The following is a 25,143-nucleotide window of genomic DNA, read 5'->3' on the forward strand; positions in this document are numbered from 1 at the left end:
GCAATTTACAGAACTTACCTCTTTCGGACACTACAACGATTTGCATTTATGACAGTAGGAATGTTCTCTTCGGCGACTATATAAGCTCCCTGGAGGTATGATGGTCTCTCTCAATTTCATTTAACTTCATATATTACTTCTGCTTTTTTATTTCTCTTTGTTAACTTGAGCGTTGAAGTAGTCTGTCAGGAATCCCGGTGCCTCGTTAACCCCTTCACTAAGTTTTTTCTCCTCAAATGTTTTTGCCGATGGAATCGACGTAGATTGAGATGATATATTCTTGATTGATGGCTTAACCGTAACACCAAGCAAGGCCAAGTACTACCTCGATGACACAGCAGAGATTGTTAGGCTGATGCAGGGTCTGGCTTGTGTTTCGGATCAACTGGGATGCTGATCTTCGTCTTGCTTTTCGGCTGGATTCGTAATGTAACGAGGTTGTGCAAATGAAAAGTTCTCTCGACGAGCGTCCATTGCCGATCTTTCGACTTGCTTACTCTCCAATTTGTGATCACTTTGTTGTTCTTGGTGCCGAGTTATCCAATTCTGAGAGACTGTTCTTTGTTGAATAAACACTCATGGAGGAGATGGCCGGGAAACGCATGGATTTTAAATTTCTTAAATTTGTGGGGGCATTTCAGAAAAGTGGGAAACCTGATCTTATCATGCGCTCGCATCGAGCTTGCTCCTTTCTGAGAATCGAAATCGCGACCATGGCGGCTGCCAAGGTGCTGACCGCGGTCTTCGATCTTGCCGTCTCCTCCTCCGCCGCTTCTCTCGCTCAGCGCCGCCGACTAATGTGCCGCGCCGCCGCTTCCCGCCTCGTGCCCCACCCGCCTGATCTTGTCCGTTGGGTCCGCCGCGAGGGTGGCTTCGTCCATCCCGACATCGCGGTTGCCGATCGCGAGCCATACGGTTTAGGAGTCGTAGCGACCGGAGATATCCAGCCAGGGTCGGAACTCATCGCCCTACCCAGTCATCTTCCCCTTTTCTTCGAGCGGTGCCTGCAGAACGATGATGGTGGTGCTCATTCCACTCTGATGCAACTTGCTCTCCGAATTCCAGGTAACGAGGTTTCTTATCTGACTGTTTCTATTAAGGGTCTTCTGATACGAGCACTTTTACCTACTGTTTTTTTCCCAACACTGTTCTAGATGAGTTACTGAATTTTAGCTTAGTTCTACTAGCATGTTACCAGTTAATGTCTAGAGATGTATGTCAAGTATGATATCATCCATTACTATCAATGTTACTTCCATCTGAACCGTGCAATTAGTGAAATTCGCTTGCATGTATCCAGTGAGTTGGACAGCATGGATCCCGTTGATCTGATTTCTTCAGTAAAGTTGCCGAATGAACAAATATTTATTCCCCTCAGATGCCAGAAATTCAAATTGGCCTAGCATTGATAAAAATGGATTTTTTGTTAATCTGTCACTAATACTAATAAAAATATGTGCCTTATTTAAATTTTCTTCCAAAAGTGAGCTTATACCAAATGAAAGAAAAAAAGACTGGATACAAAATCTGACATAGAATTGTACACCATGTCAAAAGATTTCCTATAGATTTTTATAAGTTTTGCACACTTGTTGACCATCTTTTAAAATTTGAAGAAACATATTTAGTGTTAAATGGATAATTTTATTTAGGTACTGAACTTTTAGTGATTCATGCATTGTTTTGAGTTTCAAAGAAACAAAAGGATCACTTTTCTGTCTTCAGGAATCCAGTCAGCATTTTCCTCCCTTTGCTCATATTATTCTGCACTAGAAGTGATCTGTGTATAAGTTGTGTTCCAAATTTACCTGGTAGACAAACTAGGGGAAAGACCATTGTCTCCAAGATTAGTTGGGCGAAGCTCCGACACCTAGATTAAAAAAAAAACTAGAAGTGATCTGTGCAAGTGGTCTAGGATTTGACTTTGTTTGTGATGCACTTTGGATATGCTTTGATCCGCACAGTTTGCACATAAATGGAGATAAAGAAGCATCTTAACAAGTTGATCCAAAGTCTACAACATTTATACAACTTGATAGGACAGAGTCACAAACTTTGTGATTTAGACCTAGTTTTCTATAAGGGAAGGAAACAACTAGGAAAAGGACAGTACAAAGGAAATTCATAGAAAGTGGATACAACAATATTTTCTTAGTTGGTATTTCCTTACACAGAGATGGAAAGATGTAGAGTTTCACTTTTTACCATTTCGTTTCAAGGAAGGAAAGATAGAGGGAAACTTAAATTTAAATTTTTTTTTGCTAAAACATAAAATAAAATAAAAAATAGAATTGAGAAAAATAATTTTGATTTTTGAATCAGATTTAACAGACAAAGCACATGAATAGTGCCGCCTTCCAAATCAGGCATAAGCAGTTTTAGTTCTTTTTGATTGAAAAGTGGAAAAGTTTCCTTGTGTCTTTTTTTTCCCTAGGCACTGGGAAATCTTTCCGCCACCTTGTTTCCTTCAGTGTTTCTTTCCCTCATAAGAAACACATCCTAGAAAATGCCCCAAAGTTATCTTTTTCATATTTTTGATGGTTCTTAGACTTCATTTTTTAATATATGAGGTGCTCGGTATTTTGAAAATTAGGCAATACTGATATTTATTGAGGAGTAAATCGGACCATGTGGGAGTATTTAACAGACGAACTATGGTCAATGAGGTTGGGCTTGAGACTTCTCCAGGAAAGGGCAGCTGTTGATTCCTTCTGGTGGCCATATATCAGCAACTTGCCAGAAACTTATAGCGTACCTATTTTCTTCAGTGGGGATGACATAAAAAATCTACAGTATGCTCCACTAATTCATCAGGTCTGGCATCCTTTTGCTTATTAGATAGTTGTTTTCTGTTCTTTCCTTCATACATATCTCAATGTATATTGTGAACATACTGACATTATTTCAGGTAAATAAGAGATGCCGTTTTCTTTTGGAATTTGAGAAAGAGATAAAACTTATGCTTGACAATGTTTCTCCAAGAGATCACCCCTTTGCAGGTCAAGATGTAAATTCGTCATCTCTTGGCTGGGCAATGTCAGCAGCATCTTCTCGAGCCTTCAGGTTGCATGGTGAAGTTCTTAGCAATGACAAGAAAGACATCCCAATGCTGCTTCCACTCATTGATATGTGCAACCACAGCTTTATACCTAATGCTCGAATTTTTCAGGAACAAAACACCAACACTCAAAATATGTCAGTAAAGGCAAGTGTTAGTTGTTCATCCTTCTACAAGTGAATTGGTTTAACTCGATTCTTTTTCCCAATACATTAGTAAGCGATTGATATGATGTGTGACTGGTCTTTTTCATGTTTCAAAAAGTCTTTGCTCTGATGATTACATGTCTTTTCCCTTGCATACAGATACTTAAATATTATATTTTTCTCTGTTTATTCTCTTACCTCCTCTTAAATGTTATGAATGTCCATGTATGTATTCAGGATTTGGAGCATTTTATTCATAGAATATTTTGTTAAGTGTGGAATGTTTTAGCAGATATTTACTTTGATTAGCTGTAATTTTTATATATTAGAAGTTTAGAATGTTTCTACTATATGTTTATGTACGTCATGTTTTTTTTTTTTGTGATTTCTACTCAATCATAAAGCCATCTCACTTGACTCGAGAAGAACTTGATAATACAAGTGAGTAAAAGTTGAACTGTCCTTACAACTCTGTAATGCCATTTTATGTTTTAGGCCAACGGCAAGATGTTCCTTATCCTTGTTCCACCTAGCGATTCTAGCTACTATTTTCATCTTGCTTTATTTTTTTTCTTACTGTTACCTGTAGGATTCAAGAATAGCAGTACTTCTTAATCCTCTTTAGTGATGTATATGCATTTGCTTTTTCTTCATGTTTTGTTAGTGGTATCAATATTGCGACAAATCACAAATTAGCAGATCCGAGCTTCTTCTTTCCATGATTTATGATATATATATATATATATATTGATTTTTCTAGAATGGTTTTACACAGATTGTTCAAAAAATGACAAAGAACTAGCAACATGATAATGTTGATAACATGTGTTCTGCTTGCCAGCTATGTTGTATTTCGATGGTATATTAATTAAGAAATTGTTGCTTTTCTAGATTATCATATTTTAACTACTGAGGCTATTGTTGGTTGGTTGTCTAAAATCAGGTTGTAGCTGACATGCAAATAAAGCAGGATATGCCAGTATTGCTCAACTATGGATGTTTAAGCAATGATATTTTCCTTCTGGATTATGGTTTTGTGATACCCTCAAACCCACATGATCATGTAGAACTGAAATATGATGAGAGTCTTCTTGATGCTACTAGTTTAGCGGCTGGAATTTCCTGTTCAAGCTTTGTATCTCCGGCTGATTGGCAACAGAAGATGTTATCCCGTTTAAATTTATGGGGAGATCAAGCTTTCCGCAAGGTATTACTCTCAACGCATTGTTGTATACCTCAGTTTAAGAGCCAAAGTTCAAACATCTTTCTTCTCCAAGTATTAAGTTCCCTATCTGATGAAGCAGGGAGGAACAACAATTGAACGTCCCATGCCTTTTTTTATGAATTCACATTAGTTATTTATGGAAGCAACTATTGTTTGTTGCAAATTATTGTTGTTATTTTGATATATTAACAACATTTTTTTTGAATTTATAAATATACTTTCATATAATAGGTTTAGTTAATTAAAATCTAGCTATCTACTTGAGTATGCCTAAGCTTTTAAACACATTTCTAGTCTAGTTAAATTTTTTTATTCATAATGGATATCTTAATCTTTTGCCAAATAAAAGATTCACACTGAGGTACTACTGTGGCATCCAAATGTATTTCTTTTCTCTGTAAAATAAATCTGGCGAACATTGAGAATAATTTCCCCAATACTGTGAAATATGGGTACCAAGTAGTACTTGACATGAGCACTTTTCTGAATCATATCAGATCAGGCTGTCTGGGATCACTCATCGCTGACCACAGGCAAAGAATATTGCTGAAAACAACCAAGAACTCAAGTTGTACAAGGAACATGTAAGGACAGAACAACTTCTCAGTATTCATTGAAATGAGGTTTGATGAAAGTTTGGGAGATTGCATGAGGTTAACCTTTTGTTGTTTTCTCTTCTTACTGTGATATAATTGTGAACATTCAATGGAAGTTCCCATCATTGAAGCTAATTTAGTTGAATACTTATGGTGCCAGCCTCACAAGTATTCAAATTTAAAACCTCTTTAGGACAGAGTGGGGAGTATCCAATAGCTCAGGTGCTTGGTAAGGGTAGTGTATGCTGTAGCGATGCTGTGTAGGCAGGACTTCTATATATGAAGGCTGATTTAAGCATTACTTCTTATTAACTATATCTCAAAATACTGAAACTTGATCCAATAATTTAGTAAACAGGATGTGCTAGATTTGACCTGCAAATGAAATCCTTGTATCTCCTGGATCACTAGTTCTTCTGTCGCTCTTTTTGAACTTCCTGTCTATTAGAAACTGACAAATATTCATAAATTTCAGTAATTCCTTGAAATTTTCTTCTGTTTACTAATCTTTTGGTGATCCTAGTTATCTAAAGTAAGGAACTCTGCTGAAATTTTTTTCTCTGAAATATGCTTCCTTTTGATTTTTTTTTTTTTTTGCTGAAATCCTGTACTTCCAGGGCCCAATGTCAATGTTTTTTTGTAATTTCACTGCAGGTGAATTTGGGCGGGCTTGGACTGGTCGACGGCCGCTTGTTAGCTGCCCTAAGAACACTCCTCTCAGATGACAAACAAACTGCTGAAAAGCACAAGTTGGAAACTCTCATGACACTCTCAGATGATTTTCCTTTGGGAGTCTCGACTGAGGTCTCCACTCTTCGAACTGCAATTGCTCTCTGCATCGTTGCACTGGAATCTTTCCCCACGAAGATAATGGAGGACGAAGCCATTCTGATAAAGGAAATATCCAATTCAACCAAGTTGGCTGTCCAGTTTAGGATGCAAAAGAAGTTGATGATCATAGATGTTATGCGCAAGCTCACTCAGAAGGTTAAGGTGTTGGCCAAGCTAGGATCAAGTGCTCAAGGGTAGGTCTTTATCACATTCATTTCTTTAGATTCAGAACTCATGCCATGGTTTTTTTTTTCTTCAAGAGGCAAATTACCTTTCATTTGCACATCCAATATTCCCAGTTAAATTGGCATTATAATTGTCAAATATCTGACACTCGAACACCTGGACCAAATGAAAATTTTAACCATGCAAGCTTCATTGAGGTCAGTGAAGTCTACACATCCTCGACTTCTATTCATCTTCTTAACCATGATGGCTTTAGCTGGTAAGGACCTATGGATTGGTTCAAATTGAACTCTAGGTCCAGTCGGTAATACGATAGTTCGGATCACGACATGATTCAGCTTGAGCTAGGTCGCACAAGCCTTGGCTGTCTGCTCGAGTCTGATGCATCTCGGTCCAAGGTGGTATAGATTTTGCTTGAATCATTTACTTGCTTAGCTATAGTTGGAATGAATGCTTGCAGTTATACAAGTCTAGAAAAGAGAAAATGATGACACACGTAAGGCATGGAGGTGGGACTCAGGCCTTATGTGTGTCATGTTGGGATTTCATGCTGTATTTTCATACAGTCTATCATTTCTCCTTTTATAATTCTCCCATGACATGTAAAATACGTGAACAAGTTGAATATATATTTTGTAAACATATACCAAGCACATTCACTAGATTTGTAGATTCATGTGGGGGAATTGGAAGCACCCTATCGAGGCATGTAGCTTCTCATGCTCCACCTACACGCACATATCCTTCTTAATTAATCTCTTCATTTAATTCATTTTACAAGTACCCTAATCACCTAACCATGCTCCGCTAATCGAAGTTTAATAATCTGCTGAGCAATTAATTATCACGAGATGATCTCATCCGGCAACGCCACGAACCTCGTTCTCTTCTGCAAAACACATTAAAACCAATTTAATTGACCGAAAAAGATGATACGATCGAAAAATTAATAACACGCAATATGGATCGTTATTGTGTTTAACACGGAATTTTAACTCAGACCACATTGGCCTTGTTTGACTTTTGGAAATTGAGTTTGACTTTCGCTGTAAGCACTGGCAGATTCTAGTTTTCTTAATTAGCCACCTTTTAATTTCTACGTATTTGCAGGAATTCCTGTACTATTTATTTGCAGATTCTATTATTAAAATTTTATTTTATTTTATTTTATTTATTGCCATTAAAGATTTCTTACCTCCGTGCGTGGAGTGCTCGGGGTGCGCGGGGTGCGCAGCGCCGGGGTCGCAGGCTCCGGCGAGGACATGACTGACGAGGGCGTCGCGGAAGCGCTTTCTCTGGCGGCGCAGAGCTCCATGATCCTCCGGGCGGCCTCTTCGGGGTCTTTGCTCTCCAGCATCAGCTTCTCCACCTGCGCCTTCGGCAGCCTCATCTTCAGCCGGAGCCCGCCGTCCTTGGTCTCCTCCGCCGAGGCGACCGGCGACTGGCCGCCGGAGCCGGAGGCGGGGACGTAGAGGTCCGACATGGAGCGGCGGGAGAGGAGGAGGCTCTCGAGGCGCTCCTTGGCGCCGACACGGAGCGCGCCCGACCAGGCGCGCCGCGGGTCGCGGTGGCTCGGCGCCCGGGGGAGCTCCACCAGGAAGTAGAGATTCCCCGGAAGGAGCGGCGCCTCCGGGTCGATAGCCGGCGCGCGGACGCCGAGGCGCTTGACCTCCTCGGCGTCGAGCAGGGTGTAGCCCGGGTGGTCGCGCAGGACGGAGGCGGCCTGCACCGGCGGCTTCAGCCGCATGGTGGTGCCGTCCACCTTCATCACCTTGACTATCTTCTTCCTATTCCCGCCCAAACTGTTCCCCATCCGATCTATCGATCGATCGATCGATCGATCTCCTCTCGATTATTTGCTTTGGAAGAACAGAAGCAGCTAGCTAGCTCGTTAGGAGAAGTTTGGGAAGGGCTATAGGGAAGAAAGAGGCCAGGGGGAAGTGCTATAAGGGACGAGAGGGAGGAAAAGGTCAAAGAAGGAGAGCAAATTTGGATTTTCAATTATATTGTCAATTTATTTAGGTTTGACAGGGATTGGAATTAAGATGTGTGTAGGCGTGTTCTTATCTTTGATCTTATTTAATTAATTTTATATTTTATCATTCACACACAAATATTATTATAGATGTGAACCATATAAACCCTTATACTACGTGCGTGCGTAGAAGGGAAGAGGAAAGAATGTTGAAAGAAGAAAAGAAGGAGAAAAGAAAAGAAAGGAAGATCAACGAAAGTGAAATTCGCGTGGTTGAAGATAGAGTCAGAAAGAAAATCGTTTCGTATTGAATCTATATATCTATGACAATAAAAAGATTGAATTGTTGGGATACAATCAAAGTTTTACATTAAAAATATATTAAAAAAACCATTAGTTTATTATATAGAAGATATTTCTATTAGTACGAGGTCTTTTGGATTGAACCTCAAAAATAAAATCATGAAGGTTTTAAGTCCAAAGTGAATAATATCATATCATTGTAGAGGTACTTTGATTCCATCGATACTAACAAGTAGTATCAGAACCATGATCTATGTAGAGCCATGTGGGTATACTAAACAAGTGGTATCAGAGTTATGGTCTACGGGAGCTCTCGGTAAGGAGAGTTCGGATCTGGATCATGAGAATAATAGTAAATATTTTGATTCCATCGGTGTTAACATGAATATAATTCAACATTCCTCATAAAATAAACAACAAAAAGTTTTTAGCATGAATTTTTTTCTCAATTTTTAAATCTAAATTGAGCATTAATGTTTCATGTAAGTGTATCCCAACTTTATAGGTACATTAGTTGGGAAGGTTAAACTTTTTATTCATTTTATCTTAAAATGATTTATTTATTTTTTACCATTTGAACATGTAAGTTTATTTAATTTAGCTTTGCATGAGATAGCTCAAATTCAAAATATAGTATTGTAAATGAATGAAATGTTCATAAGAATTTATTGTTTAATTTGATTAAAAAATATTAATAAAATATAAATTTATTGATGAAGATGACCTTTTAGAAAAGTCATTTCAATTGGATTTGAATTTTGATCTTTATATCTTCTCTTAAATATTTTACCATTATATTAAACTAGTGGAGGCCTATGCATTATATTATATAAATAATGTGACTAATTGTAGATCCTTTTAATTTCAATATATATAATTTTGGATTAAATGATATACAATTATTAGGGAGGCAGTCACTCTTTGTAAGTAAAAAAAAAGTAAAATTTTCTCAATAATTAATAAAATTTTTATTGATATTTTTTTATAATTCAGATATTTAATTTTTCTGATTTTATTAATTTTGAAAATAATTAATTTGATTTTATGAATTTTTTTTATCAATTCTGCATTCATCGAATCCATTCATCTAAAATTTTTTGATAAATCTCAGTCGGCTCTATGACCATTAATCCATCACTTTAGGTCCAGTCACACGGAAATCGACCCTATGACCACCAAGGTAAATCGATAAAGCTGCAGTTGATCGGACAATCCAGATGCCCAGTATTGTTTGGCTTCGTTAGGATTCGAACCCTTGCTCTTTTAAATAAATCTGTAGCGTGTAACCAACTCATGGTGTCAAAGGGGATTACAATTCAGATGTCCACACAATGATTCATCAATTCCCTCTTCTTCCCGTTACGACACATGATGGACCTGAGTCATCACGGTTGAAAATAACGGCTGCTCGTCATAATTGCTGCTACTGGCGGCTAAATCCTAATTTTCTCAAAAAAAAAAAAAACAATAAATGCACACCAAAAAAAGGGTACCGGATGGCATTTAATGCAAATAACGGCATTCGATTTATTTGTAACGGCGTTGCCAATTTGGAATCCGATTTGCCATTAAATAACTCATTATGATTGAGGGACTTCTAATAAGGGTCCAGAACTGTTCATGATCTAGAGAGCTCCTATTAAGGGGTCCATTAGGATTGCTCATGGTTCATATGGAGTCATATGAGGACCTTTAAGAAAAACAAAGAAATAATTAAGGAGCTCCTAGTAAGGGGTTCATTAGAACCGTTAAGGGCTCCCAGTAAGGGGATCGTTCGGAGACTCTCAGTGGTCTTTTGTTTGAGGGGTAAATTGAGTCCCACATTAAAAATATATGTAAAAAGATTCTGGAGTTAATTATAAGATGGAAGATATCTCATTGGTACGAAGTCTTTTATGTATAACTCAAAATCAAAATTATACGGACTAAATTCAAAATGGACAATATCATACCATTGTAGATGAGATATATATAAATTTTATCAGACCTTTCAAGTGATATTAGAGCAGATTTATTTCATATTAGAAATACATAAAGAAGATTATGATATTAGATAATGTATGGATTCCATCAAATTTAACATAAAAAAAGTTTATTTTTTAACGATATTATTATAAGAATTTAAACTTTCATATAGAGTCAAAATTCATTTATTTAGAGTAAAAATAATAGTGCTACAAATACAAAATAAAATACACACTTGCTCTTAACAAAATAAAAAAACAATTATTTTATTGAGTTGTTTATTTGACCAATCAATGACTAATTGCCTATGAAAAAGATTGAATTAATGTGAATGTGATACTTTTTTAAAAAAAATTCTATGGAAATTAGTTCCCATTTTGACATTGTCTTATTTTGAAGCAAACGGAAATTGACAACTTCAAACCTTGGCCTAAATATTTCAAAAGAGAGAAACTTAATTAGATAAATTGTTCTTTAATTAACATTCATAAGACAACGTAGTTAGACATTCAAATATGATTTCCATGATCAACAAATCGATCGTTTTACCAATATGTCGATGTACATCTATCGAAGCTAGATAATCATGACTCTTCGGCCGTTATTACTCATTTCCAATAGGATTTAGTTGTAAATGTGTGACTCCAATGTCTACAATTTACCCTTTCCACTTCTTGACTCTTCGCCCGCTATCACTTATAACCAAAGCTAAGCCTTCGCTATTACAGGGAGTATCGATAGGTACTCAGAGAGTATTGCCCAAGTTCAGCACCCAAATATCGAAAAGGATAGCATAAGAGTGAGAACTATACAGAGCCTTTCAAGAGAAAGAATCCAAAAGTAATCAACTTTGCTCAAACTATACATTTAAAGGTAGATCCGCTATCAATACTTCAACGATCTGCCTAGAGCCGACCCTACAGATATAGAGAGAGACTCATTTAGGTACATAGGTGTTAGACGCAAACTATACGTTTAAGTATTGATTGAGAGAGTAGTTATGAAGAATAGGAGAGACGTGATTTATTCTATCATTATGCTTGTCATCATTAATGAATACGTGCGAATTAGTCTTAAAGGTCTATTTCAAATTTGGATAGCATTAAACATATATTTAATGTCGATAAGTATGAATAGTTAAGAGATAGCAATAATGTTAGAATATAATTATGTTTTTAAAATGAGAAATATATTAAAAATATTTTTTTTTTAAAAAAAAAGAATGCTCTTTAGATGAATATGACATGGTTTTTATCTAATATGAATGTGATGGCAAAGGTTGCCACGTGTCAAGTCCTAGTTGTTCATTAGCACCTTGTTTTAAATGGATGGTTAGGAAATGGACAAAGAGTGTGGATTTATCCAACTAACAACAAAAGTGCATATTAATAATTAAAAAACAAAAACAAAAATAAAAATAAAATAAAAAAAAAAAAATTAAAAAACAAAAAACAAGTGTGTGGGCACAATGGAGCCACCCTAATTGATAGGAACCAAGCTAGGGACCAAATCAAGGTTAGAAATAGGGAAGACAATGTGTGACCTAACTTAATTTGGACCCATTTGCCTCCTAGAAGGGGATTCACATTCTCGCAAGCGACCAAATTAATGTTCTTCGTCATTCGTTCGTCTCTATCGATATATGTTTATACTTTGTTGCCTCCAAAAGAAATGTGTTTTATATTTTATAATGTCAAATATAGTGTTGAACTACTAGAGCTTTACTAGTAGATATCTCCCTCTCAATCTTCTCTAATTGAAAGCACAACAAATGGAGTGTGAGATTAAGGGGGATATATAGACGACTAAGTAACTAGTTAACTAGAAGTCGTTTATTAGCGACATGTACAATCGATCATGAATCCCAATTCCCACCTACACCTTGACAAGGTTTTGGTTGGTGGATTATTTCTCCAAAATTTGGAACTGATTTTGATTGATATGAACAACAAGCATGGTACTGTATTTTGATTGCTCCTGTATTTTTTTGGATAATTCAAATATTTCGCCTCATTAATCTTGGAGATAGATAGCTTTTCCTCTTAATTTATCCACCGAATAAATTTAAAACATAACTTATGTACTTTTGTTTAATTACTTTGATTGATCGATATGTCTGTATGTTTGGGCTTCCACCAACCTTCAATCATTAACGGGAAGAGTGTGTGTTAAGAAATCTTGACTAATAAACAAAGGCACAAGAGTGATTTTAGTATTATTATTTTGTTTTGTTAATTTAAATATCCAACTCTTACAATCCTATTAATTAATCTTGGAAGTGAACAATCCAATCCTACAGTTTAGCCACTAGATAAATCCGGAAAGCACAGTGGGTCCTCATATGGTGGTCCAACATTATGAGTAATTCGAACACCACAGACCAGTTTGATATGCTCTACGAGAGAATCGAACTCTCGTCGTATGATTATCTCATCCTATCATTTACCATCGCACCGTGCCCCGAGACTACTATACCACTTGCTCTTTTACTCACGTACTATTTGTCTAATATACGGAGGCATTTTATTTTGTCTATATATATATATATATATATATTTCAAATGTTGGACTTTTGATAGTCATTAAATAATTTTATCAAAACTGTTTAAGCTGTCTCTAGCTAGAGACCTTAATTAGTCCTATTACCAATCAACTTATAATTAACAATCAAACTTATAACTAACAATCAGGACACGGAAAGAAATCTAATGAAACATGTTTTATGAAGAGTATTTTAATTAATTAGAAATTAGCCTATTAATATAATATTATATGTTGGGTTGCAAGGGTGCAAACATAGTTCCACATCTAAAGTACATGGAAAAGATCATGGAGTTAAAAGAATGGAAAGTATCTCCATTGGTATGAGGTCTTTTGGGAAGAGCCCAAGAACAAAGCGTTTAGGCTCAAAGTGGACAATATCATACGATTATGGAGATATTTTGATTCCATCAACATTATATATATATATATATATATATAGTTTGATTGCAATGAAAATGTAGGCCTTATCAATTTAGGAGAACACCAATATAATGCATGAATTCTTCTAGCTTGTTCAATAGAATTATATTAATTAAGATTCAGCTTTAATTAATTTAATTTGTTGTCTTTTCTCCTGGATTAGTTTCCTTTCCTTCTCGTTGTTGGGCATGTCTGCAAGCAATGCCAAACAAACCATATATATCGCTTGCCATGGCCAGAAACGAACCGAAGGTAGGCTGCCATCTTTTCCTCGCCTAACTTTGAAATCTTCTTCTTCATCTTCAATATAATTTTTTACAGTGGAATTTGATAGTAGTCCAAATTCAAAATCGATTATAATTGATACTAAAGACGGACAACACGACTGCTTACATATGAAATTTTTGACTCCATCCCTGATTGATACAATTAATTAATTCAAAAATATAAATAAAAAATATGTAAATATTAATTTTTCAAAAATATGAAATAAAATATTTAATATTTAATTCATTAAAAAAATATGGAATAAAATAATACTATTGAAGTTGTGATCGATTCTTCTTAGAATATAATCAAACTTATTATTTATTATATCATTATTAATTTTTTCAATCAACTCTCATTCAATATAGATAACCATAAATATACTAAAAACTCTTCTTTTATTTTATTATGAAGAACTATTTTAATAAATTTCATAGTTAAAAATGCTTATTTTGTTATTGTTGCAGAAATAGAAAGATTTAAAACAAAACGACTTAAGCTGTCAATTAAATAAGCATATTAGATTTACTATATATATAAAGGATATAGTTATAATGTATATACTATAATAAATGAGAAGAAAAAAATATTTATCAATTTCTTGATTTATTTATTTTAATTAATTTATGATATAATTCAAAAATAGTTGATAAATTCTGAAATCTTTCATGACCAATAATATCAAATTTATAGTGATCTAATTACATTTTCTAGTGGTTCAGATCTCATGCATCGAAATCAAGAGGATAGAATTTCTTGGCAAGTCGATAGAGATGTGATCAATATTAAGAAGCTTAGAATTTTATATAGGTTCGGAAGCACAATTAAGCTTAAGATGTTTGACTGTCTCATCTTTGAATCTACTATTAAGTTCTTCAACTTGAAAATTTATTACAGTAATAAATACATCAAATTGATAGTGGTGCTCAATTGTGATTGAGTCATTTTGTTGACAAAAACAGTTTGTAACAAATTTATAATGAGCTTCCATGTGAGGTATTTCAATGTCGTACTTGACATAAACTTCTTTCATATAACTAAGTAAAAGAACAAATCCTTCTTCTCTCAAAGTATGAAGCAAAGTTTCAATAGTTAAAATATAGTTCATTGTATTTAAAATATCTAGAGGTTTCTTTTGCAATACTCGACAAAGCATAGTTATTATCTCTATTATTTTTTGCATTAAGTGTAATATGAATATGAAATCAAAAGACTTTATCACAATCAACAAATTATTAGTTTCACCGCGAATGGAGTTAGAAGATCCATCATTCACCATATTTTCTAATACGGTAATCATAGAGCTATATATATCAATCATGCTACAAATTGAGTGAAAATTAGAACTCCAACGAGTCTTTCCAGACCATAGTAAATTTTTAATTTGATTATATCCTCTATCGGTATTATCATTCACTAGTAGCTATTATATGCGCAACTTCAATTCTTTGAGCAGAATATAACTCAAGATGACATTTAAGAGATTATTAATGAGATTACAAATGAAATTCAATTTAAAAAAAATAACCAAATGGATACCTCTTTTTCAACCGTTGCAGTTAATGATAGTTGAAATCGATGAAGCGAAATAATATACATAATATGCACATGAATAATCTTTCAAAAAAGAGCTTGTAATCCATAACAACGCGTATTGCTAGTCCCCACATGTTGTGGATATGCAAATCATAACGACCATGAGATATTTCATTTTTAAGTGTTGCAGCAGTTGTATCAGTCACATATACAATGATAAAGAACTGCTCTCGTTAAAAGCCATCAATATCCATAAATCTTAATACAATAGTTACCTGCTCTTTGTTAGATGTATTTCTTACTTCATCAACTAAAATACAAAACTTTGTGTTCTCGATTTCTTTACGAATCTTGGTTCTCACTTGGTTGGCAAGAACCTATAACAATAAATAATATTAGTACGACATATGAGTCGAAAATCAAACTAAATCAAATGGATAAAATTCTCACTCGAGACAGCTCGTAAATCAACCAATTCAAGCTGGAATTGACCTTCAAAACTCCCAAAATTGTAGCTAAATTGAGCTGACAAAATTTCTAACAATCAGTAGCTTGAAAAACACAAACCAAGGATCTGGAATCGAGTTGAAACTCTTCAACAAAATCCATTTGGGCTGGAGTAAGGTGGTCGTGCAGTGGTTTTGCCCAAATTGCAATCGAAAACTCGAAGGGAGGCTGTCAAAAATCTTCCTATTGAATACACACAATTGAAGACCTAAACTTTAGGAAATCTTCGACGAAATGACAGAAATCGAAGGAGAACAGCTCGCGTACAACCAACGCAAATTGGGATTTGTTTTTCACCATTTCTTGCTCAAACATTCTGATTCAAGCTACAAATCAATGCAATAGGAACTGAGTTAGGTTGGGTTAGGACCAGATGCCCTTTTTTGGTGGTATTTTTTCCAACGATAATCGGTCGAAAATTGAAAGGGGGAGGCGGTTGATGGCAAAGGCGGATCCACCCTTGGGCTAGTCATAGTTGAAATGAAAATTTGACAGTTAACTTGATGGGAATGACCAATATGGGTTTGTGGTGGGCTTGACGGGAATCAGCCCTTCCTTAACTAAACTCAAGGTTCATAATTAGAGCATGATAGTTAGATCCTGAGCATGATGATTTGCCTAATTCGCAATCCAAATTTAAAATTTTTTAACTTTTTAATATATTTTTTATTTTTTGATGGGTTAACTTGCCTAATCTGCAATCCACTTTGGATTGGGTTGAGTTGGGCTGAATTGAAAATTTTCAATCCGCTCCACCCCGTCCCGTCCTGCCACATCCCGTTCTGTCAGATGATGAATTTTTGATAGATCGATCATCTCGTCATTTTCGATAGATCGATCATCTCATCATAGGCCGACTTGTCTAACCGCTATAATGATAATGGGAAAATTTTGAACTCCAATACTTCAGTAACTTCATTGAGAAAAAGGATAGAAAAGAAAATTTTGACAGTACAGCGAAGTAAGTGCTACTCAACTAATTACCTACTTGGGTCCTCTTTGGTAGGGCTAATTGTATTGTAAATATGGTGCTACTCAACTTACCTACTTGGGCCCTCTTTGGTAGGGCTAATTGAATTGTAAATATGTTCAAATTAAAATCAATATACTCTAGAAAACTTTTTTAATGTATCTATGCTTTCACATCTAAATTCAACTATATAATGAATATTTAAATAGGTAGAGTAAAAATTAAAAAAAGAAAGAAAACTTCTGAGAGTTATGAAAGGAAGGATATAACAGAAATGCTGTTCAATTTTAATATTAAGAAAGTTAGGTGAGAAATCTTGAAATCTAAGAACCACAATACATATTTTATTTGACCTTTCCATGAATGTTCAAGATCTTTTATGAAGTTTGCCTAGTTCATACAATACAAAGGTTTCAAAGACCTTTTCAATAACCCTTAAAATATTACAACCAAACAAATTAACAGTCTGAATTTCTCAAGTCTGAACACCTAAAAAATATTTGCAATAACTGCTAGATCTTCACAATAACAAACACAGTTTCATTTGGAGCCATCTCTCTTTCAGTGCAGCTGATGTCTGCTGAAAATTCAGATCAGATCAAAAGTTCAGTTTCACATCTTTTAATTTCCAAAAGAAAAGAAAAGGCAAAAAAAAAAAAAAAAAGGAAAAGAAAAAGAAGCTACCCTGAAGAGTTGGTACATTCAGTTTGTGGCTGGCTTAGTTGAAGGTGAATGGGCATGTATGTTTCTTCAGTGATACTCAAACTGTGTCGAACACTCGAGGCTCTATCTGTGTCATCCTCCCCCCTTGTTTCATAAATCTGATCACATTGATGGTGTAAAATTGTTTCAAGTTCATAGCCTGGAAATGCACACTGAGTGAAATGGCCTGGATGGATATATACCTTCTTGTGTAGTTGCTCATTTTCTTGCCTCATCAAGTTTACCTTCTTGCATAGTTCCATATTTTCTTGACCAATTAGCCTTCCCTGGGAGGGGGGAAAATGGTTTGAGTTAGGCCATGCATGCCATCAAGATGTGGCATTAACATTACATTAATGTAGTTATAACCTTTCGATCGAGTTCTTGAATCTCTTCGAATAAAAGTTGTTCCTGCAAGAACAGATGTGTGATTAGTGCACAGCTAGCTAGCACATACTGAACACCTGAAAGATTAATGTGTTCCCCAGTTAACCTTCCTCATTCTGACACCTCGTAGACTCAATTCCAGTTGGTTCTGTAGATTCTGCAGATCTTCGACACTCAAACCAGAAAGCTCCTCCCCCATCAGCTTCCTGAAGTCGTCGACAAATTTATAATAACATGCATCACATTCGGCCATTAATTCGATGTTTTAGATGTGAATGATGTCTTTGATTTCTACAATTCATTGGCACTTTTGTCTTTAGGTAGACTAAATTCAACATACTTTTATGTGAATTTGGAGGGTTAGATTAACGCATACCTATGATTTTGTTGCAAGTTGTTGAATTGTTGCCTCAAGCTCGCTGCCTCCTTTTGCCAAAACTAGCAATAAGACCACACGAGTTTTGATAATTTTCGCTAGATGAATATGTAGTTTATTTCAAGTGAAATAGTGAAGAAATTAACAACTTATTCTTCTTTATATTTCTTTATCATGTTGTTTTGATTGATGCAATCTCATGAACAACAAAATGCTTCTTTTATATTCCTCAAACAAAGAACATATTCACTTACACATGATCTTTTTCAATCCATAAATCTCAATTAAATAGAACTAAAAATATTAAAAAACACACATATGAATTAGTTCAAAAACAATCTTCTTGATTATGATAAAATACATATATATAATTAACTTTCTAGTTAACCTAGAGTGTGTGAAAATTAACATTATAATTAAATTATATATATATATATATATATATATATATATATATATATATAACTTGATTAAGCAATGGACATTGTAGTTTGCAATGAACCAGCAGAAGCTTGAAGTGTACCTTAACCTCTGAACCTGCAAACACAATCAAATGGTTCTCTTCTTTTGCCTTGCTGTATTTCTCTATCACAGACTTCATGCTGCCATTTCAAGGAAACATACTCCAGCTTCAATGAACCATAATTAAAGATAAAACAATTCTTTAATGCTAGCTCCAACACTTAACCTAGTTAAGTGTGAAGTTACATGCTCATAATCAATTAATATGGATAAGCAATTGTTAGAGTTTTGAAAAACTAATTATGTCAACTATCTCTCATAATCTTAGGCTAGAAATGATTATTTTTTCTTATATTACGACCCTATTTTCACATGCATGATATTTGTCAAAATAATCTCAAGTTCAGAAACTAATTAACAATATTTTTCTATGAACTAATCATCCAAAACCACAATTAGATCTAGATTATATATATACACGAAGATGTATTCACTAGATCTCAAACCCCCTAAAGACTCTCTTAATTATAAGATCTTAACTTTTACAAATCCTACGAGTTTAAGAAGAGAAGAGACTCCCAAGAATATATAGAAAGAAAGAAAAAAAACATTTGATTTTCATCACTTACTTGGAGCTAGAAAACTCGTAGAGGCGACCAGTGTCAGAGAAGATGATGAGGCCGATCTCAGCATCACACAGGATGGCCAGCTCCTTGGCCTTCTTGAACAACCCAGTTCTTCGCTTCGAGAAGGTCACCTGTCGACTCGTCATGTTATCGATCCTCTTGATCACAATCTTTCCTCGCCCCATCTTTGAGATCACTGCTCTCCCTCCCCTCCCTCCCTCCCTCTCTCTTCTCTCTACAACAAGAACAATGAGTCAATAGCAGACCAGACCATGATTTTCAACCTTTAAACTGGAGGAAAATTGATCTTCAATCTGTTTCCATGCTTGAGAAGAAACCAATTAATTAACTGGAAGGTGGGACGAGACGAAGCTCTCTCTCTCTCTCTCTAGCTTTCTTTGTTGCTTAGCTTGTTTGCGGTGCCGGTGTTATTTATCTGCCAATGTGATGAGCGATTGAATATTAATTACTACGAAATAGATTATTAAAAGGGCAGGGAAATTGAATAAAGAACACGATATTGTTTTAGCCGATTTGTTTAGCTATAGATATATTATAGGTGGAATATGATGATTTCGAGAGAGAGATAGAAAAGTATAGGTGATGGGTTGGAACATGGTGGGAACAAATGGTATACTACTTTAGAATAGAGGTGTCAAATTGGAATTAGACCTAATCAATTGATTTTGTGGTGTATCAGGTCTGATCTAGCTAGTCTAGCTCAACTTGTTATGAGCTAATTGTCACCTCCATAGTTCGTAGGATCATAATCATAAGCAAAATCGATTTGATATGATCGTAGAATCGGACGATCCTATTAAAAGCTCTTAAAATTTTATGATATATGATTAATAATTTAAAAAATCTAAAAACATTATTTGCATATAAATAGATTAATAATTTTGTATATATATACAACCGTCGATATTCGACACCACATATGATATTATCATATGTATAAATTTAAACTAATTAGTAATTGACGTCGGATTATTCTGTAGACTAGTTCTAATAGAGAATTTTCACAGAAAGACATAGAAAATCGCCAAACACATAGAGTTTTCTCTAGGTTTAAGCAAAATAAAGATAATATCATAACATCAACTAAACAAATATTTAAATAGTCTCTAAACTCTAAATATACAAAAGATAAAAATAACCTTAGTAAAAGAATTAAATTTTTTTAAAATCTCATAAAAGAATTTAAATAATATTTTTTAAGCTTAAGAGTACTAGGTCATTATTGTAACACTCTATAATAAATATAGATTTCTGAATAATTTCGATTTGATATATTATAGTCCCATGACTTAATTCGAATCAAAAGTTATAACCTTTCCAAATCCTACCAATTAATTTTGCTCCAATTCTACGATTTCACCACACAAGTGATTCTGAACTATCTAGGAGATCGAGCGATCCTACGATCTGGATTGTGATTGTGCAAACTATGGTCACCTCTATTTTAAATATGCGTTGTAAAATTACTCACATACAATAATGCTTATTTTATTTAGTAGTATGCAAGTTAAATTTAAAAGTTTTTTTTTATTATTGCTATGAAGAGTTAAATTTAAATTCATATTTTTAATTTGTTATCTCTTTGAGCCACCAAAGAAATTAGATTTTTGAATACAAATTTTAGAGGATCAGAGATGAAAAATTGTCAAGGGGGAGATAAAGTAAAAGAACTATTAGATATACGTTAATTTTAATTACTATTACATAGTATTATTATAAAATAATTTTAATCACTATTAAATAATATTATCTTTTTGTAAAAAATCTAGTGGTACATGAACAGTGTGTGTTCTTTGTCAAAGATAAGCATTGCCTTTGTTTACATAAAGTTCTTCTATGAAACCTCACCCACATTTGGTTTTAATAGTGATTAGCACTACTTGTGTTTACCTACCAATTAAATCGACTAATTAGTGGAAGGATTAACTCGCTAAATAAACAAGATTAATGACAAAACTTAAATAATGATCTCCAATTATATTAACCTCGTCATCTACAACTTAAACTTTAGTTGTTCCTAATATAACAATTTCTTTAGTCCTCAAAATGGTTGCAAGGAATCAATCTTCATGAGTGGAAGACAAGAAGCACAACGATCGACAAAAATTAGGGTTAAACAAGTCGATTAAGGTTCCCGAGAGTTTATCTTTGGGTTGTCGTGCAAACTCAAGCAAGTTTACGCGAGAAAGGGAGAAAATAAATTAAAATTTTGATTCGTCATGCAAGATAGCCCTTGCTGCATAAGGAAAGAACATATCTCTAATAAATCTTAATGAAATGAAAAGTAAATCCAACTTGATTAAACTATGAATTTTACTAAATTATGGATTTGATGTTGATTTCTTATTTCACACAAACTAAGAAATGGATGTGTCATTTGCCAATAACATCAAATTTCAAAAGTTTAGTGGCACCAATTTGAGGATATTCAAATAAGTCACTATGTATTCACACCATTTAGTGCTTCCAACCTGTTTACTGTAATAATGATACATAATTAATCAGTCAATTAATTAACATAAAGAAATGGGTTGCTTGGCTAAGTTCCAAACAAGGTTCCAGCATAAATTAATATGAAGCAACAGCCTCAGCATCATCCAGTCACATACATGTCTTTTAGGGGTTTTTAAATCAAGAGATTGATTAAAGTAATCACAGAGTTAATGATCCAAATGAGTGCGAAACCAAGTGTCGAATATTGCCAATGGATCCGACTTGCCCAGTTGCTTACAACTTGGAAAGGTGAAAGAGATTGGAATGCTGAACATGTTTAAAGTAGAAGAAATGCCAAGAAAGCTAGGGCAGCTTTTTGGTTTGCACCTCCCCCCACATGACTCTGAGGGCCAAGGATTTAAAAACCAGATCAAAGTGAAACCAGATCAGGAGTATTCTATATGGCAATGTGATGTAAGATTCAGTCGCGCGGCTAACTTGTATCGGACAACTAGTAAAGATTGATCAAACAATTAGGTAGTAGAATCGATATAGACTGTAGGGCATGGGCTGTTCATTCACTTCAGCAGCCACCCTTTGGAGGCAAAATTGAATTGGTCTGGCCATTGTCCCTGAGCAGCAGCCAGTGTTCCTCAGTAAGAGATTGAAAACAGTTGATTACCACTGCTAGGCTGTTATTGTGCGCCTCTTGCTTGACAGTATTATCGACAATCGCTCCTGGGATGACCTACACATTTACTTGCAACTGTTGTAATTGCCATTGTGCAGTTTCACTTGGTAAGGAGGTGCTGTTTTCCTAAATTTCATGAGAAACACATAAATATATTCAATTAGTAAGTCAAAAGAGATTTATCAAAGATAGATCGACGATTAGTAGTGAGTTTACCAATATGTAATTGACAAATCAAATTCTGATTAATTTGATACCACAACATAGTTATCTTTAGAAGGAAAGGTAATGGCAAATGGTAAATCTAGGGACATTAATCAAAATTAGTCTGTAAGACCATTTAATCACAAACTTGGATACGCATCTAGACAATGTTAATGGCTAGTTCCTTACACCTTTATTCAAGCAAGCACAGTAATATTAACATAATGCAGAGTAAAAAAATCACTCTTCCTATTCGTTGAATTCAACTTCTTGATTCACTCAGTAGACAGTATTAACAAATTTGGAATTGATCAATACAAATAACAAATATGAAATTTAGCTTTCTCTTTGCTATGATGATGGATTTCAATGGTGAACAATGAGAAAGTGTGACTTTGCTAGGAAGGTAGACAGAATTATGTATAGAATTGTAAGATAATAATTGGAAAATGTTAACAAATCAACACCAACTAATGATATTAGATATAGGTAAAAAAAGTGTAAGAAAAAAAATAATTTCTAATATTAGAAGAAAAAAATAGATGGTGAAAATTTAAGGTCAAGAATATAAGAGTTTTTCAAAGATAGAATATTGCAAAAGTTTGAGATTTGAATTTGAATAATATTGTTATTACATAGACTATGATGACAAATAAAATTCAGAATGTAACAACATTGATTCTTGAATCTAAAGGTAGAGGTAAAGCATAGTGGTAAAATTTTAAATAAGTCGTGTTTCTAGTGGTAAAAATTGTAGAAAATCAAACCATCAAATTGAATGACAATAGAATTCCTACATTAGGGAAATTTACATGATATCAAAAGCATGAAAATTTTCCCTAATTCATATCAAAAACCAAAACATTCCAAGGTGGAGATAGCTTCTATCCTAGGTGCCTCATCCAATGGCACAATTAGATCGAATCATGTCATGATCCTCCATCATGAGAGGAGTTTGTAGATAGCTTTATCACCCATTATAGTCCTTCATATACAAGTATGTGGATAGGAATTTGAAAAAGGGGAAAAAATCAACATAGTGCAAGAATACTCACTTTGAGTGGCATCCCAACCAAACATGATTTGTCAGACTAGCATTAGAGAGACTTTTCTTTAAGAACTCACCTTGGCATATGAGGGGATGTCAAGATATACAAGCCACACTCTATGACATGTTCTACCCCATAGTCTCTTGCAAGAAGAGAAGATAGTAGAAGGACCACCAAATGACAAGATTCTGTTCAATCATCTGCAAAACAGTGGCACAAGGTATTGAAGAATGAATATCCTAGATTCCTATTAAAGATTAAATCAAGAGCGAACAGAACAATTCAATTTAGGATTTTGAAGCTGAATCACAAAAAAGGCATTCGTTTTGAACACATACTGTTCCGCAATACAGATTCCTTGGGCACCAGTAACATCATGATTGCTTGTTCCATGTCTGGCAACCGGAGAAGTAAAGAATAAGAACAGAGAGAGTAGAGAATAACCTGGTCTAGGGTTCGCCGATCTCGGACAGCCCGCCGCCCCCTTATCGGCCTCATCTCGTCCTCTTCCCTCTTCCTCTTCCTTGCGCGGCTCACAAGGAGCATACGGAAGGGCCTCCGTACGGCCCAATGAATTCTGGGCTGAGCCTAGGCCCAATAAAAGTGTTGTCCCATCAATATAGGCCCGCTAAGAACCCTTGAGCCGGCCCATGGCACTTTTTAGACCTTATCCAAAGCAAACACGCACAACTGACCGCCTTCGTCCAACCTCTCCTTCGTCCACAACTCGAGCAGAGCGCCGAGCAGCGAGAGATTGGCGAGGAAGATGCAGTCGGCGAGTCCTGCTACCGCCCGACCCGGCCTGCCCACTCTACACCATGCCCGAATTCCATCTCTCAAATCTCTCTTTGCTTCTTCTCTCGCCTCTAGAACCGCCGTCACTTCAAAGTCCAAGGGCAGGCGTTTCCGGCGGCTTTCACTATCGGCTTCCGCCGCCACATCCAGCGAGGCCCTAGAAGCCTCGTCCGATGTCCACCAGTTTGAAGACGGCCTGCAAGCCGCGGAGAAACAGGTAGTAGAGCAGTTAAACCTCGTCTTCCTGCGGCTGTTTTTCGTAAAGCTCGTCCCTTTTTGACGGGATTTCGTTTTGTACGATGGATGGTAGAAGTTGGGTGTGGTGGTGATGCCGATAGCGAAGCCGCGGCTGGTTCTGCGGTTCATATGGATGGAGAAGAACTTGGGACTGGCGCTTGACCAGGTGATCCCCGGACACGGCACCATCCCGCTGAGCCCTTACTACTTTTGGCCGCGCAAGGATGCGTGGGAGGAGCTCAAGACCAAGATCGAGGAGAAGCCTTGGATCTCGCAGAAGCGCATGATCATCCTCCTCAACCAGGCTACGGATATCATCAACCTCTGGCAGCAGAGTGGTAGCAACCTGTAGCACCCTTCCTCCACTTCTTTGCACTTATTTTCTTATTCTCTCTGATATAGGTTAGTTTCGTGTTGATACTGTGTTATAGAATTTACCCAATTATGCATTCACTTCCAAGGATGTTTGTCAAACTAATCTAACCTTTAATCTTCCATAATTCAAAGTCCTTGTGTTCAAAAGCATGTTGATACTGTGTTATAGAATTTTTCCAATTATGCATTCACTTCCAAGGATATTTGTCAAACTGATCTAACCTTTAATCTTCCATAATGTAAAGTTCGTGTTCAA

The 25,143-nt window shown here is 35.4% G+C and overlaps 4 protein-coding genes and 1 long non-coding RNA gene across 8 annotated transcripts; 2 read left to right on the plus strand and 3 right to left on the minus strand.

Moving 5' to 3' along the window:
• Positions 1 to 732: 732 nt before the first annotated feature.
• On the plus strand, positions 733 to 6,221 carry LOC141832063 (uncharacterized). Of its 2 annotated transcripts, none has more exons than XM_074719535.1 (5): positions 733 to 1,065; positions 2,648 to 2,814; positions 2,909 to 3,205; positions 4,148 to 4,411; positions 5,680 to 6,221. In XM_074719535.1, the coding sequence occupies exons 1-5, from the start codon at positions 798 to 800 to the stop codon at positions 6,052 to 6,054; spliced, it is 1,371 nt and encodes a 456-aa protein (XP_074575636.1). In that variant the 5' UTR covers positions 733 to 797; the 3' UTR covers positions 6,055 to 6,221. The 2 variants fall into 2 exon arrangements, with proteins under 2 accessions (XP_074575636.1, XP_074575637.1); XM_074719536.1 differs by having other exon boundaries at positions 958 to 1,065; positions 2,594 to 2,814.
• Positions 6,222 to 6,673: 452 nt separating this feature from the next.
• LOC141832064 (uncharacterized protein At1g66480-like) lies at positions 6,674 to 7,977 on the minus strand. The gene is made up of 2 exons (XM_074719537.1): positions 7,238 to 7,977; positions 6,674 to 6,931 (listed from the first exon to the last, which is right to left on the minus strand). Exons 1-2 carry the CDS (start codon positions 7,853 to 7,855, stop codon positions 6,887 to 6,889), a joined length of 663 nt encoding a protein of 220 aa, XP_074575638.1. The 5' UTR covers positions 7,856 to 7,977; the 3' UTR covers positions 6,674 to 6,886.
• Positions 7,978 to 17,090: 9,113 nt separating this feature from the next.
• On the minus strand, positions 17,091 to 19,267 carry LOC141832070 (MADS-box transcription factor 23-like). Its single transcript, XM_074719546.1, has 8 exons — positions 19,086 to 19,267; positions 18,518 to 18,596; positions 17,995 to 18,056; positions 17,725 to 17,824; positions 17,601 to 17,642; positions 17,435 to 17,518; positions 17,214 to 17,350; positions 17,091 to 17,109 (listed from the first exon to the last, which is right to left on the minus strand). Exons 1-8 carry the CDS (start codon positions 19,265 to 19,267, stop codon positions 17,091 to 17,093), a joined length of 705 nt encoding a protein of 234 aa, XP_074575647.1.
• A 2,304-nt stretch (positions 19,268 to 21,571) lies between these two features.
• On the minus strand, positions 21,572 to 23,973 carry LOC141832660 (uncharacterized). Of its 2 annotated transcripts, none has more exons than XR_012602117.1 (3): positions 23,925 to 23,973; positions 23,557 to 23,680; positions 21,572 to 22,353 (listed from the first exon to the last, which is right to left on the minus strand). It is a non-coding gene; the product is annotated as an uncharacterized LOC141832660 (long non-coding RNA). The 2 variants fall into 2 exon arrangements; XR_012602118.1 differs by having other exon boundaries at positions 23,487 to 23,680.
• Positions 23,974 to 24,183: 210 nt separating this feature from the next.
• LOC141832311 (small ribosomal subunit protein cS23-like) lies at positions 24,184 to 25,037 on the plus strand. Of its 2 annotated transcripts, none has more exons than XM_074719801.1 (2): positions 24,184 to 24,492; positions 24,586 to 25,037. In XM_074719801.1, exons 1-2 carry the CDS (start codon positions 24,247 to 24,249, stop codon positions 24,862 to 24,864), a joined length of 525 nt encoding a protein of 174 aa, XP_074575902.1. In that variant the 5' UTR covers positions 24,184 to 24,246; the 3' UTR covers positions 24,865 to 25,037. The 2 variants fall into 2 exon arrangements, with proteins under 2 accessions (XP_074575902.1, XP_074575903.1); XM_074719802.1 differs by having other exon boundaries at positions 24,589 to 25,037.
• The last annotated feature ends 106 nt before the right edge of the window (positions 25,038 to 25,143 follow it).

The sequence above is a fragment of the Curcuma longa genome, chromosome 7 (genome assembly GCF_044706935.1).
Source record: "Curcuma longa cultivar G26 ecotype Majalengka, Jawa Barat chromosome 7, ITB_CL_G26_1.1, whole genome shotgun sequence".
Taxonomy (NCBI): Eukaryota; Viridiplantae; Streptophyta; class Magnoliopsida; order Zingiberales; family Zingiberaceae; genus Curcuma; species Curcuma longa.

Excerpts from the sequence above, each read along its gene's own strand:
- LOC141832064 (XM_074719537.1), bottom strand. The coding sequence starts at position 7,855 with ATGGGGAACAGTTTGGGCGGGAATAGGAAGAAGATAGTCAAGGTGATG. Across the intron at positions 6,932-7,237 it reads CGAGCACTCCACGCACGGAG|AAGAGAACGAGGTTCGTGGC; the intron begins GTAAGAAATCTT and ends TGTGTTTTGCAG.
- LOC141832311 (XM_074719801.1), top strand. The coding sequence starts at position 24,247 with ATGCAGTCGGCGAGTCCTGCTACCGCCCGACCCGGCCTGCCCACTCTA. Across the intron at positions 24,493-24,585 it reads TGCAAGCCGCGGAGAAACAG|AAGTTGGGTGTGGTGGTGAT; the intron begins GTAGTAGAGCAG and ends GATGGATGGTAG.
- LOC141832070 (XM_074719546.1), bottom strand. The coding sequence starts at position 19,267 with ATGGGGCGAGGAAAGATTGTGATCAAGAGGATCGATAACATGACGAGT. Across the intron at positions 18,057-18,517 it reads TTGCAGGTTCAGAGGTTAAG|TTTTGGCAAAAGGAGGCAGC; the intron begins GTACACTTCAAG and ends TCTTATTGCTAG. Across the intron at positions 17,825-17,994 it reads AACTTGCAACAAAATCATAG|GAAGCTGATGGGGGAGGAGC; the intron begins GTATGCGTTAAT and ends CGACGACTTCAG.
- LOC141832063 (XM_074719535.1), top strand. The coding sequence starts at position 798 with ATGTGCCGCGCCGCCGCTTCCCGCCTCGTGCCCCACCCGCCTGATCTT. Across the intron at positions 1,066-2,647 it reads ACTTGCTCTCCGAATTCCAG|ACGAACTATGGTCAATGAGG; the intron begins GTAACGAGGTTT and ends AGTATTTAACAG. Across the intron at positions 2,815-2,908 it reads ATGCTCCACTAATTCATCAG|GTAAATAAGAGATGCCGTTT; the intron begins GTCTGGCATCCT and ends ACATTATTTCAG.